This window comes from Gopherus flavomarginatus, chromosome 20 (genome assembly GCF_025201925.1).
Source record: "Gopherus flavomarginatus isolate rGopFla2 chromosome 20, rGopFla2.mat.asm, whole genome shotgun sequence".
In the NCBI taxonomy this organism is placed as follows: domain Eukaryota; kingdom Metazoa; phylum Chordata; order Testudines; family Testudinidae; genus Gopherus; species Gopherus flavomarginatus.
Genome location: NC_066636.1, coordinates 24,320,683 through 24,335,005, shown reverse-complemented (window position 1 = coordinate 24,335,005; position 14,323 = coordinate 24,320,683). Strand labels below are relative to the sequence as shown.

The window sequence follows — 14,323 nt, the reverse complement described above, 5'->3', positions numbered from 1 at the left end:
CCGGGCCTGGGACTGGAGATGCTGTGGCTGTTTCAGTGGTAGGCATGGAATCTGGGTCCACTACCTCTGTCTGGGTCTGTGGTAACACAGACGGGGCCTCTGTGGACGGTTCAGGAACAGGAATGGGTCTGGAAGCTTGCCTGGTTTGGCTACGTGTAACCATTCCCACTCTCTTGGCCCGCCTCACCTGGTTGGCCAAGTCTTCCCCCAGTAGCATGGGGATAGGATAATTGTCATAGACTGCAAAAGTCCACATTCCTGACCAGCCTTTCTACTGGACAGGCAGTTGAGCTGTAGGCAAGTCTACAGCTTGTGACATGAAGGGGTAAATTGTAACTTTGGCCTTTGGGTTGATGAATTTGGGGTCAACGAAGGATTGGTGGATAGCTGACACTTGTGCCCCCGTGTCTCTCCACGCAGTAACCTTCTTTCCGCCCACTCTCAAATTTTCCCTTCGCTCCAAGGGTATTTGAGAGGCATCCGGGCCTGGGGATCTTTGGTGTGATGGTGGTGTAATGAATTGCACTCGCATGGTGTTCTTGGGACAGTTGGCCTTGATATGTCCCAGTTCATTACACTTAAAGCATCTTCCATCTGATGGGTCACTGGGCCGAGGTGAGTTACTGGAGACTGGTGAGGTTGAAGGGTAGGGTATCTGTGGCTTTACTTGGGTGGTATGTGGGGTCTTTGGCTGTCCTCGGTTGTAGGGTTTATGGTCTGTGTGCCCCCTGGGGTAATCGTTCCCCTTGACAGTAGCTTTCTTGCTTTCTGCCAGTTCCATCCATTTGACTCCAATCTCCCCCGCCTCAGCGATATCTTTGGGATTTCCATCTTGTATGTACCGTGTGATGTCTTCAGGAACACCATCCAAGAACTGCTCCATTTGTATGAGGAGGTTCAGTTCTTCCAAGGTTTGAATGTTGTTTCCTGTTATCCAGGCCTCATAGTTTTTTGCAATGTAGTAGGCGTGTTTGGGAAATGACACCTCTGGTTTCCACTTTTGGGTTCTGAAGCGCCGACGGGCATGATCTGGGGTTATCCCCATTCGGTATCTGGCCTTGGTTAGAAAAAGTTTATAGTCATTCATTTGGTGCTTAGGCATTTCAGCTGCCACCTCTGCTAAAGGTCCACTGAGCTGTGACCTCAATTCTACCATGTACTGGTCTTCGGGGATGTTGTACCCAAGACAGGCTCTTTCAAAATTTTCCAAGAAGGCCTCGGTGTCATCACCTGCCTTGTAGGTGGGAAATTTCCTGTGCTGTGGAGCAATATTTGGCGCCGGGTTGTTAGGGTTGGCTGGCACAGGCAGCCCAGCTTTTGCCAACTCCAGTTCATGTTTTCTCTGTTTTTCCTTCTCTTCATTCTCTTTTTGTTGTTTTTCCATTTCTTTTTGGTGTTTTTCCATGTCTCGGCGGTGGGCCGCCTCTTCTTCTTCTTGCTTCCTTCTGTGGGCCAACTCTTCTTCTGCTTGTTTCCTTCGGTAGGCCACCTCTTCTTCTTCTAGTTTTCTTTTGTGTGCTGCCTCTTTGGCTGCCTCTTGGGCTGCCTGTTCTCTTTGGTAGGCTGCCTGTTCTCTTTGGTAGGCTGCCTGTTCTCTTTGGTAGGCTGCCTCTTTGATCTGTTCTTCTCTTTCTTTCATCTCCATCTCTTTTTGTTTTATTTCCAGTTGTCGCCTGTGTTCAGCTTCTTTGATTTGTTCTTCGGCCTCAATTTTTGCCTTAGAAGTCATGATTCCTGTTTTCTTGTGTTGGGGTGCCCTCTGGTGTTTCTCTTCTGAACTGCAGGCTCTGTTGCCTCCTGAAGTCTGCCTAGCAACAGTGCTTTTTTCCTTTTCTCTCTCTAGCTAATGTTCAATGAAGGGAAACCAGAAAAACCACTTTATTTGCATGCCTATAAGTGCTGGTACTTGCCTCCTAATGGGAGGGCTATTGCATGACAAAAGACCCTTAACATGCAAGCCACAAACTGCGAGAGAGAGCAGAAAAAAAAATTCTCTCTGGTTCCCTTTTAAAACCAACTGCTTCTCTCTCTGCTAAAAAGCCCTTAGCAGAGAAAAGAAAAATATAATATTCCTACTGGCTTCCGGATTCTGTCTATCTCCCACCAGCTGCCACTCATGTAATAACCTTAGTCCCAGATTTGGACCTTAGCGTCCAAAATATGGGGGTTAGCATGAAAACCTCCAAGCTTAGTTACCAGCTTGGACCTGGTACCTGCTGCCACCACCCAAAAAATTAGAGTGTTTTGGGGCACTCTGGTCCCTCTGAAAAACCTTCCCTGGGGACCCCAAGACCCAAATCCCTTGAGTCTCACAACAAAGGGAAATAATCCTTTTTCCCTTCCCCCCTCCAGGTGCTCCTGGAGAGATACACAGACATAAGCTCTGTGAAACTACACAGAGTGACTCCCCCTCTCTGTTTCCAGTCCTGGAAGCAAAAAGTACTTTCCTATTCCCCCAGAGGGAATGCAAAGTCAGGCTAGCAATCCAACACACAGATCTCCCCTTGACTTCTTCCTCCCACCAATTCCCTGGTGAGTACAGACTCAATTTCCCTGAAGTAAAGAAAAACTCCAACAGGTCTTAAAAGAAAGCTTTATATAAAAAGAAAGAAAAATAAGTACAAATGTTCTCTCTGTATTAAGATGATACAACACAGGGTCAATTGCTTAAAAGAATATTGAATAAACAGCCTTATTCCAAAAGAATACAAATCAAAGCACTCCAGCACTTATATTCATGCAAATACCAAAGAAAAGAAACCATATAACTTACTATCTGATCTCTTTGTCCTTACACTTGGAAACAGAAGACTAGAAAAAAGAAACTACTTCTCCAAAGCTCAGAGAAAGCAGGCAGGCAGAAAACAAAGACAAAAGACTCAGACACTCAATTCCCTCCACCCAAAGTTGAAAAAATCCGGTTTCCTGATTGGTCCTCTGGTCAGGTGCTTCAGGTGAAAGAGACATTAACCCTTAGCTATCTGTTTATGACAATCCTCACCACAGGACCTTCCTCCTGGTGTCTGATAACACTTGTACTCCATAGTCCTCCAGCAGCACAGCCTCTCACTCTCAGCTCCTTGTGCCTCTTGCTCCCCGCTCCTCACACACACTTCTTCTCCTCTAGCTCCTCCTTCCCTGACTGGAGTGAGCTCCTTTTTAAACCCAGGTGCCCTGATTAGCCTGCCTTGATTGGCTGCAGGTGTTCTAGTCAGCCTGTCTGCCTTACTTGGTTCTAGCAGGTTCCTGATTACTCCAGTGCAGCCCCTGCTCTGGTCACTCAGGGAACAGAAAAGTACTCAGCCAGTGACCAGTATATTTGCCCTCTACCAGACTCCTGTACCCCACTGGCCTGGGTCTGTCACATAGTGTAGTCCTGATGTTTATAAAACAGAGGTGTTTGCTGACTGGGAGTCCCAGTCTCTGTTGTAGAGATCTCAAAATGATGTGGCATAATCAGTTTAGAGAAATGCGCGTGTGATTTATTTTTTATGCTGTAGCAAAGAATTCAGATACTGTGCTACCATCAGTCTCACTGGTCTCTAAAATACAGGTGATTTTAGCTCTTGTGAGGTTTGTTGTTGGCAGCAGTGCTAGAATTTCTGTGGCACTTGAAGACTAAGTGCAGACTGGCCTGGTGCCCAGCAGTGCATCACTAAGCAGGGAGTATTTTTAATATTAACAGTTTGTCTTTTTAAAAAGAAATCCTGCAGCAGAAAAGTTTCTCCCTCTTCCTTTTGCCAGGTCTTTCCTCCGTTCAAACTCATCCCTGAGGAAATGACCCTCATTCCGCACAACATGAGGCAGGTGAGCTTTAAAGTATATTAGTTCTTCCAGAGACAAATGAGACTTACCCAATCCCCTTTGCCTCTCCCTTCCTTTCCCTCCCTCCCCCCCCCCCGCCATGTTAAAATTGTAAAAAATGTCTGATAGAACAGGTGGTAAAGGCTCTACATCCTATTACTAGTCCTATTTCTGTTTCCTACTTTGCTACCTCTTCCTCACTTAACCTTCTCAACTCTTTCCTAAGCAGTAGAAGTCAAAATTACATCAGGTATGTTTGGCCTTCTCTTCCCCTCCCTCTCAGACTCTCACTTCCAGATCATTGCCAGGCTAGCTTCTCCTGTTTCTTTAAATTTATTTGCACTGTGAGGTATATCTGATGCACTCACTTGAGAAGCCAGGGAAGAGACACTGCGTTGTTTGTTTCCAATATGTGATACGCTTTCTATTTGTGGAGAAGGAAAAGCGCAGATCTGGCATGTGGTTCAGTTGAGTTTACCTCATTTTCTGAGGCTACAGTTTCCTGTTGTTTAAATATATTGCAGGTGATGTCAGAAGGCGGCCCACAGCCACAGTCCATCATTCACTTCTCTGTCAGTAACCAGACTGTAGCTGCAGTTAACAGGCTGGGCCAGGTGATGGCTAAGGCAGTTGGAACAGCCATAATACAGGGTACCATTCAAGTGGTCAGTGAAGACACAGGAAAAGTAATAGTTTTCTCAAAGGTATCTTCCTGTCTTGTTTTGTAATTCCTCATTTGTTTCTCTGATGTATTTCCCTTGCACTGGCCTCTGCTGAGGAAGCACATCTGCAGGTGGGTCTGGGCATCTCAGTGGAACTGATCCTGAAATCCTTGGTTGGCGAAGACTCCCATCATCCCCAAGATCCCATGCTATATGCATGCAATGCCTAGACAGAAGTAAAGGGTGTAGGTGCATTGTTCTTTGGTTTTATATTCGAAATGAGAGGTAAGGCCTATGCTTGTTGGAGGGAGAAATGACTGACTAAGTGGCATAGGCTCCTACATCTCTGTGTTTCTTGCTTTTTATCCACCCTCAGTGGGAAGTGCATTGTTGAAACAAAATAGATGTTTAATTCATGGGAGAAAGCATCAAACAGCTCTATGCCAACCAGAAACTTTTCCTGCTTGGCTAGCAAATAAGCTTCTGCAGCCTCTATGTTGGTGTCCATAGTGCCATGTTTGCTTAATGTTCTTCAGGGACTGTCACTTGTACAATTCTGCTAACCTCTGGGACTGCATGCAAATCTAGTTCTCCTTTAAAGCTACCAGCTGAGTCCCTAACCAGCCTACGCACTGTTTATTGGGATGGTAGGTCCCCAGTCTCCTTCCTCAGATTGTCCGTTTTACTCAGATATCTCAAAGCATGTTATTTGTCTTATATTGCAGGATCAAGTGGAGCTGGAAGTAGTTCAGCTGAGAGCAGTAAGAATTCATGTACCTGCCACTAGGCTTATAACAGCTACCAAGGTTAGTTCTGTAGCTAATATCGGAAACCACCTTGACCTGCAAGTAGTGAATGACTTTCTAGCTCTAGCTGGAGTTTGTGATTGCAGGTATAAATCCAAGCAGTGCTGAAAATCCTGAGATTGGGTTTACTGAAGTGATGTAGTAACTGAAAATGCACTTCTTTAGTCATCTAGGCCAGTAACTTCCAAATGGCACCAATTTACCAAATGGAGACTTTAGCTGACTCCTGTTCTACTGGGCACGCTCCAACCTGGATTGCTCCAAACCCCATTCTCACAGTGATAAGCAGCCTAAGTCCTACGGTGGGTTAGAGCTCTGTGCTCCACTGAATGGGACCTGGGAAATGACAGTGCACTAGGGCCCAGCAGAGACTTATCATTAAGGTGAGGAGAGGGAGCCTGGAATCTCAGTTACAAATGCCTCAAGAAACAGTGCTAGTGGAGAATCATGCGTCTAGTCCACTGTTGTAAGATTGGTTTTTTTAAACTTTCTCATACTTGGAATTTTAGAAGGGCTCTCAAATGCTTTGTGTGTATAACTGAGAAGAAAGTTATATGCAGAACAGCATGGAATGTACACTGAAAAGGTGAACTGCTTGGTTGCTGCCAAAGATCTGAGTATCTTCAAGTAGAATATGCTTGCTCTACTTGCCATACACAGCTCCTCCCACCAGTCCAGGGAGTCGGGGACTGAGTTTGGGCCTTCTGCACACAAGTATATGCCACTGTAGGAAGGGATTATGATGTTTTCTCTACAGCCAGGCATTTAGCAAGGTTATTTGTATGTTTTACAGTAATGTTAAGGGACTTCAGAGAATATGCTATTGGTAACAAATTCATGACACATACTACAAATGCTAACTATTTTTGAAGAGTTTACAATTAATTCCTTGTATCACCGTGCTGGTAACTCCTCATAGTCTGTGTCCTATTAATTTGTTTTGCTGTTCATAAGAACGGCCATACTGGGTCAGACCAGTGGTCCATGTAGACCAGTTTTCCAGCAGTGGCTGGTGCCAAATGCTTCAGAAGGAATGAACCTAACACGGCAATTATTGAGTGATCCATCCCAGGTCATCCAGTTCCAGTTTCTGACGGTCAGAGGTTTAGAGACACCAGAGCATGGGATTGCACCCCTGACCATCTTGGCTAACAGCCATTGGTGGACCTATCCCCATGAACTTATCTCATTCTTTTTTGAACTCAGTTATAGTCTTGGCCTTCACAACATCCCCTGGCAATGAGTTCCACAGGCTGACAATGCGTTGTGTGAAGAAGCACTTAATAATAATAACAATAGGAGATATACCAATCTCCTAGAACTGGAAGGGACCTTGAAAGGTCATTGAGTCCAGCTCCCTGCCTTCACTAGCAGGACCAGTTTTTGCCCCAGATCCCTAAGTGGCCCCCGAAGGATTGAACTCACAACCCTGGGTTTAGCAGGCAAATGCTCAAACCACTGAGCTATCCCTCCCCCCACATGCTTCCTGGTGTGGGTCTTAAACCCGCTGCTTATTAATTTCACCGGGTGACCGCTGGTTTTTGTGTTATGCAAAGGGGTAAATAACACTTCCCTAGTCACTTTCATCACACCAGTCATGATTTTATAGTCCTCTATCATATCCCCTCCCCTACCTTAGTCAGCTCTTTTCTAAGCTGAACAGTCCCAGTTTTTTTAATCTCTCCTCATATGGAAGCTGTCCCATACAGAATTACACTTAGGTGCCCAGACTGTAATGTGGGAGACATCAGCAGTACCCTGAGTTCCCATGGTGACAGTATTTTTCCTTTACAGATGCCTGTTTATGTCATGGGGCTGACCAGCACTCTGACTCCATTTTCCTTTGGTAATGCCAACCCAGGGCTGATATTCCATTGGTCAGTGAGTAAACGAGATGTTCTGGACCTTCTCCCCCGACACTCAGAGGTATGGAGCTGTTCACAAGAACGCGATTAAAGCCCACTGCATGGCAGGGGGTGGCTAAAGGCATCAGGGGATAAGGCAAGCGGCATTAGAATTCCTTGCCAGGCAGATTAGCACTGCTTTGCAAACCATATGACTTGAGTGCCAGGATCCCTGTCACCACGGCTTCATAAATTAAGACACCAAGTGACCTCCCCTTCCTTGAAACAGACAACGTCTTTCGCAAAGTCTTCTGCACAAGCCTTTGGACAGTGACATTGCCTTAAACTTCCTTATACAATGTCTGTCGTGTGCATGTTTCAGATTGTGAACTCCTCGGGGCAGGGACTGTCTTTAGCAGTTTCCTTGTTCAAGCAGAGCCAGCTGGAGCTGCACTTAGCAGCTGGAGCTGCTGATCTTTGTATATCTTAAGAGGAACAGTACTAGGCTCTTGAAGGAGTTGCTCATTAACCATTCTACCTAGAGGCAATTAACTTATAATAGCATCTCTCATCATAAAGAAGAAAATCCAAGGAAAAAATGACCTCTTGAACCCCACAGATGGCATCGTTCTGCATTTTTCCTTTACTATAAATGAACAGTTAATCAGAAAGGCCTGAGCAGCCTGTAATGACAACCCTACCATCTCTCTGTCAGATTTCCCTGCAGGTTGTACCCGAGAATAACTTTGCTATAGTTGTACATACTAAGGCGGCTGGGAGAACCAGTATTAAAGTGACAGTGCAATGTCTGAATGTATCCGCCTGTCAGTTTGAAGGAAACCTGGCTGAACTCTCAGATGAAGTACAAATATTGGTAAGTTCCCTTGGTCACTCCAAATGGGATCTCTTACTTTCATGGGAAGAGGTAGAAGACAGGATTTCATATCTGAAGCAAGCAAGGAGGAAAACAGAAACGAAAACTAGGCAAGATACCAAGTCAGGCTGGCAGGTGTGCCATGGATAGGCATATGCTGGTATCTGTGCATGGACAGGTGCATCACAAAAGATGTATTGTGGTTACAGTGTGCACAGAGATGTTTAATCCCTTCTCTCCATGTCTCTGTATTTCTTGCTAACTGATACTTCTGGCTAGTGGTGACTTTGTTCATGCTGCTCATGGGTGAATATAGATTGTGTGTAACTCCAACCCCCCCTGGCTGCAGTGTTTCTGCTGCAAAGCAAGGGAGAGTTCTGTTAATGAGCTGGCCTGCCCATGTTAAATATCCAGCCCACACTTTTGATATGGATTTTATGGATTTTCATTTAGATTTGCCTCTTGGAGCCTTTGAAATAGAAATCATCACCCCCTGCACAGCGGCAGTTTCAGTGACTGCTCTCGAGTCTGGAGCCAAACAGTCTTGGCATTTTCAGAATAAAAGCAGATATCAGTCAGTAAGCCGGAGAAAGTTCCTCTTTTCCATGCAGCATGAAGAGCTTTAACCATACAGCTCCCATAGCAGCTGCTGGAAATGCATGTTGAATGCTTAGTTGTTTCTTTCAGTACTTTCTTACTATGTTTTGTATTTGTGTATTCCTTGTGTGAAGAGATTTCCAACAATACAAGTGCCTTTCTCTGCTGATGAGCACTGTGCATTGCTATCCAGGCAGCCGTTGTCATTTCCACCCCCCTGTTGAGGGCCTTTCTTTTGGTTTCTTATTGACCAGCCTACATGGAAACACAGGGTTTGTCATACTGGATCATATTACTGGTCAATTGACTTTTGTATTCTTTCTTTGGCAGTGACTAATACCTGATGCTCTAGGAGTAAGAAGGGAGGGGAAAAAATCCATATGTTCCAGTTCTATTATTCTCTCCCATACATATGGATGGTGGTGGATTCTGTCGGACAGCAATCAGCTTGCATTCACAAACTTAAAAAATGTGTTAATCCCTACTATGTCACCTATAAAGTTATTGATAGAAAATTATCCAATCTCTACGTTTTAGTCACAACATCTAATCTCTGATCCCCTGTGGGAAGGAGTGAAAAAGCATTTTCTTTCATTGGTTGGTTGGTTCTAAAAGTGCCTGCTATTTAATTTAACCCAGATGTATTTTTCTGAATTACCCTTTATAAAATGATTTGTTCCTACAGGTGTTCGATAAGCTTCTACTTTTCTCTCCTGAGTGCCCTGCAGAGCAGATTCTGATGTCCACAAACTCACAGCTCAAGCTGTATACAAACAGGTAAACAAAGAAAAGACATTCCATTTTGAACCGAGGAAATATAGGAGAGAGAAAGGTTGTGCCCCCCTGCTATAAACTATGTCCTGTGGGTCATATGTGACCCACCAGAGCATTTCATAAAGCCCATAGTCTGCTTCAACACAAAATACTAACAGCTGATTCATTAGCGTTTTGTCATCATGCTTACATCATTTAGTTTACACAATTGTGTAAATAGACAATACTAGACATAGGTTGTTTCTATCTAAATACCTACGAAACAAGCTGAATTTAAAAGATAAATCAATACAAGTGACATTAAAATCATAGAATATCAGGATTGGAAGGGACCTCAGGAGGTATCAGGTCCACCTCCCAAAATATGTAGAATCTGTTTGGCCCAGACAAGGCTTATGTAGCCCTCCTGTGTGATAAGATTGTGCACCACTAGTTTACAGCATGTGTTCTTCCTTTCAATCCAGGGAGCTGTCCATCTCTCTGCATTGCAGTCAACTTTTAATCTTCTTTCCAAGAGCTGCACACACTTGCAGAATTCTATTGCATGGGAGACCACTTTTGGGCATGCTCAGTCTCTGAAATTGCCTGAACGTTAGTCTTTAAAGCCATACCTTGTGCATATTAAATGAAACTCAAGCCTGCCACAGAAGGGCTGAAGTGAAATGTAAGTGTTCCACAGGCCGCGTGCTATCCCCCAGCACAAGGATGTATTTTATCCGTTGAGGATTGAGACCAGGCTGAGCTCTACCCTAAGTGCAAGAAATGAACTGTTGGATAACTGCAAATACTTATCTCTGGGGTGGTGGTTTTTGTGGTTCTTAGTTTATGCACATTCCCAGAAATGTTCTTTTCTGTTGGGAATATAATATGCACTTTTCTGAGGGGTATCCTCTGGTACCCTACCACCCTCAAATGTGTAACATATCTGTATGACCCTGAGCAGAGCTGGGTCTGACCGTCTGGAGAAAATTGTGCCTTCCTCCTGCTCTCAGTCTGTCAGCATAGGGAATGAGATGGAGTTTGGGGCCCAAACTCTGATCTCTTGTGAATGAGCGGGTGGTGCTGTCGCTGAACCACTGGCTCAGCACTTTCATGCCTCATTTAAATAATAATCAAATATGTTAAGCTGTGAACTGGAAGAGCTTGGAGGCACACTATCCTGGGGGAGTTTTGAAATTGCTGGATACATGGCTTGTCTGAGAAAAGTCCTTCTTGCTGAGGTTTCTCATAGCTTCACTGCCCTCCATTTAGACCCCAATTTTCAGCTTGGTAGAGTGTAACCGAGGGTTTGTTCACTCTGTTTTTGACCTAGGGATGGGGCAGCGCTTGTGAGCTCTCAAATCCTGCAGTGTTTCCCCAACTCTTCTGTCATTGAGGAGCATGGCCAGGGGCTCCTGAGAGCAGGAGCTGTAACAGGCACTGCAGTGCTAGAAGTAACTTCTCTAGAACACTTTGGCGTCAACCAGACAGTCATAACTGGGGTCCGGGTAAGACTCTGCCAGTACTGTTGCAAGTAAAGGAAATAGCACCAGCGTCTGATTTTTCAAATCAGTAAAATCTACTGATGCCAAGAGATCATGTACTATTTGTTGTATCAGGATCAGTGTCTCAGAGGAGCGAGTAAGGTCCCCTGGTTTGTGATCTCCAGGGTTCTGCCTCAGCTCTGCCCCTGACTCAGAGTGTGACCTTGGAGGCCAGTTACATCACTTCTTTGAGCCTTAATTTACCCATCTGTAAAATGGGGGATGATAATGTGTTGTGAGGTTTCATGTTTGTAAATCACCCCATTGTGTGAAAGGTCCCACAGAAGTGCAAAGTATCTTTATCTGTTACTTCATTTTTTACAGCTTAAAATAAGGGCTAAGAAACAGTGCCGATCTTCTCACCATAAATATTGTATGCTTTTTAATTGATTCATGTGCTATTGATAATTTAAGGGCAATCTTAAATGTTTTGAGTGATGGGAGACCAAGCAAAGCCTAGGTGCTGCAGGAAGAGATATTGATGGCTCAGTAGGTGTGGCTCTTCCTTCTGAAGTAGTTACGTACCATTGTACATTTGTACATAATAAGTGGATCTGTTGCAGTGGGAAAGACATACATTTAATGTATTTTTTGAAGTGCACCAAAGGAAGCATTGTCTCTTACAGGTGGCTCCAGTGTCATACCTGAGGATAAGCACCAGTCCCCAACTCTACACCGTTAGCGGCACATCTCTGATGGCATTTCCTCTGGGGATGGCTCTTACTCTCACAGTCCAGTTCTACGACAATATTGGGGAAAAATTCCATGCCCAGAACACCCAGCTTTACCTGGCTTTGAACAGGTACAGTCCTGAGGAGGACGGCACATAGCTGACTCGGGTAACTAAAACGCACAAGTAAAACTTTAGCATTACAAGTGGTGGGAGAGGTGAAAGAGTCTGTATTTCAGGGCTAAAACAGATTTGAAGGGAGCTCTTCAGAAGTGAAAAGCTGGTTCACGGACTCACTGGGCTATGTTACCATGGCGCTTTTATACTTATCTCTTGTGGGCATCCGAAGCTCTGCTTGTTTTCTTTTGACTGGGGCTTGTTTGCTTTCAGAGATGACCTGCTGCTAATCAGACCTGGGAGTAAGAATTACACATACATTGCTCAGGCTGTGAACAGAGGAGTGACACTGCTGGGAATCTGGGATGAGAAGCACCCAGGCATGGCTGATTATATCCAGGTGCCCGTGGAGCATGTCATTGAGCCAGACCTCTCAAAGCCCATTGCAGTAGGAGATGTGATCTGTTTCAGCACTCCCCTTGTAAACCATGAAGGTTTGTGTGTTGTTTTTCTGCTCCTGGTGTTGTCTCTCACTATTGTGGTATTAACATGACCTGTTCTGGTCACCACGTTAGATCTCACAAGCTAAGCAGAGCTAGGCAGCCCATACTTGAATGAGAGAGCACTAAGGGACAGTGGAGCGGTGCTGGGGATTTAATGGGGGACCATCTTCCCCAGAGTCAGAACTGAACCTGTGTCCCAGCATGGAGTTAGGGTTCCCTGCGCAGCTGAAGGTATTGACGTGAAGGCAACATAAAACTGTGGCTGTGGGAGGGGTGTTCACTCAAGTGTCCTGGCCAAATTCTAATCCAGACACATTCCACTTTCATAAAGTTGTCCGATTTCAAGTTGGTACGGCTTCTAATTTCTCCATTAACTCTGTGACAGACAGGATAAGGGCCAGTGTAAAATGCGTAACTGCTTAGCGATGGGAGTTTGAATGCTTATTGGCATTAAGGAGTTAATATCGGACATGTTAAAATGCTCTCAGCTGTAGCTTGCCATACCAAGAAGAGCCTGTTTGGCTTATTTTGGCATCCAGTAGTAAGGAGGAGATGAAGCATGTTGCACGGCTCTGGCTTTGGCTCTACTGCACGTGGGGAAAGCGGTGTTGGCATGACTTCTGCACTAGGTTTGTTTCTGGAATTGAGCACAAAGGGAGCTCTGTTGGAAATCCTGTTCCTACAAGAGCCTAGTTTAATGCAGTGAAGTGCTGCCAGTGGCAATTCCTGTCTAGCCCAGAACCAGAAAGTGTCAGCTTTAGTGGGTCCTCAAGAGAGAGGGTATCTGCTTCTTACTGTCTAATGACAAAGGGCCTAATTCTCCTTACACCTACATTGGCTTTGTTATGAATTTACACCAGTACAAGTAAAAGGAGTATCAGGCCTATCTCCTCCCTTCTCCGGTGCTCTAGGACAGTGATTCTCAACTAGGGGTCTGGGGCCCATTGGGGGACTGTGAGCAGGTTTCAGGGGGTTTGCCAAGCATTAGACTTGCTGGGGCCCTTGACAGAAAGCTGAAGCCCTGCCGCATGTGGCTGAAGCCCAGGGCCCTGAGCCCCACCACCCAGGGCTGAAGCCAAAGCCTGAGCCACTTAGTTTCATGGGGGGCCCCTGTGGCATGTGGCCCTGGGCAATTGCCCTGCTTGCTACTCCCTAATGCCAGCCCTGGCTTTTATATGCAGAAAACTAGTAGTTATGCCACAGGTGGGCCAGTTTTTATAGCATGTTGGGGGGGAGAGGGGGAAAAACTCAGAAAGGAAAAGGTTGAGAACCACTGCTCTAGGATTCAGGTGTAGGCTCAACCTTGCTGTCCCTGACCCTTGAGTGTTTTACATCCTTTCATTCCAGGGCTGCTATTTTCCTCTTTTTTCCTCACTCACCAGTGGGGCACTTCACAGCCATCCAAGAGGGCAGGCTGCACAGGGGCTACTGACGGGTGTTCTTTATACAGAGTGTTCTGCAGCTGCATTAGAAACTCAATACAGAATGTTCGGTGCTCCTGCAGCTCCAGTTTTATTACTGTGTTCTCATCACGGCACAGTAAATTAGGCTTTGACAGTGTCTTAGGAACAAAAGGTAGCCAGGAGTGCCAAACCCTTGCCTTTATCCTATAAAACCTTATCTGAGCATTCTCTTGACTCAGACACCCTAAAAATTAACCTGCAGCCTTATGGTTCTATTTTATTCACGTAAATATGATTGACAGACTGCCTTTGCAATCAAGCAGACAGTCAGCTCGGTGTATTCCACTGGGTGGGGGGCATTTGTGTAGCATGACTATTTCAAAGGTTCACTTTGTGCTCTAAAAAGACAGGATCTGTGAGTGTGGCCTACACTGTATGAACTCTGTGAACGTACTTTAGGGGAAGTGACGTCCGAAACCTATTCCCAGCACATTCAGTGATTCCTTTCATGAAGTGGAGACTGACTTGGCCTTTATAGGTGAACCTGGGCTGTGGCAAGTCTCCCCCACTGGCATTCTTGAGACAGACCCTTTGAGTGGAGCAGCATTTGTGAAGAATGCTGGGACAGCTACAATCCTCCATGACATCCCAGGGATAGTGAAAACATACAGAGAGGTATTTATTGCTACACTCTTTTGTTGGAGAGACCAGCTTACTACTGCTTGCGCCAAGAAAATTCTTCCCAT

At 45.3% G+C, this 14,323-nt stretch overlaps 1 protein-coding gene across 8 annotated transcripts in view; it reads left to right on the top strand.

The window, feature by feature from the left end:
* The window catches only part of NUP210L (nucleoporin 210 like), a 51,861-nt gene that overhangs the window by 30,400 nt on the left and 7,138 nt on the right, over positions 1–14,323 (top strand). For 6 of the 8 annotated variants that reach the window (XM_050931056.1, XM_050931055.1, XM_050931054.1 and 3 more), the window contains exons 24-33: positions 3,745–3,807; positions 4,329–4,508; positions 5,192–5,272; positions 7,067–7,198; positions 7,832–7,990; positions 9,273–9,364; positions 10,674–10,848; positions 11,511–11,686; positions 11,945–12,165; positions 14,116–14,252. In XM_050931056.1, the coding sequence (XP_050787013.1) occupies positions 3,745–3,807; positions 4,329–4,508; positions 5,192–5,272; positions 7,067–7,198; positions 7,832–7,990; positions 9,273–9,364; positions 10,674–10,848; positions 11,511–11,686; positions 11,945–12,165; positions 14,116–14,252 (1,416 nt within the window). Of the gene's footprint in view, positions 1–3,744; positions 3,808–4,328; positions 4,509–5,191; positions 5,273–7,066; positions 7,199–7,831; positions 7,991–9,272; positions 9,365–10,673; positions 10,849–11,510; positions 11,724–11,944; positions 12,166–14,036; positions 14,253–14,323 lie in introns of those variants that run through there. The other 2 variants (XM_050931060.1, XM_050931061.1) reach the window with 2 other exon arrangements.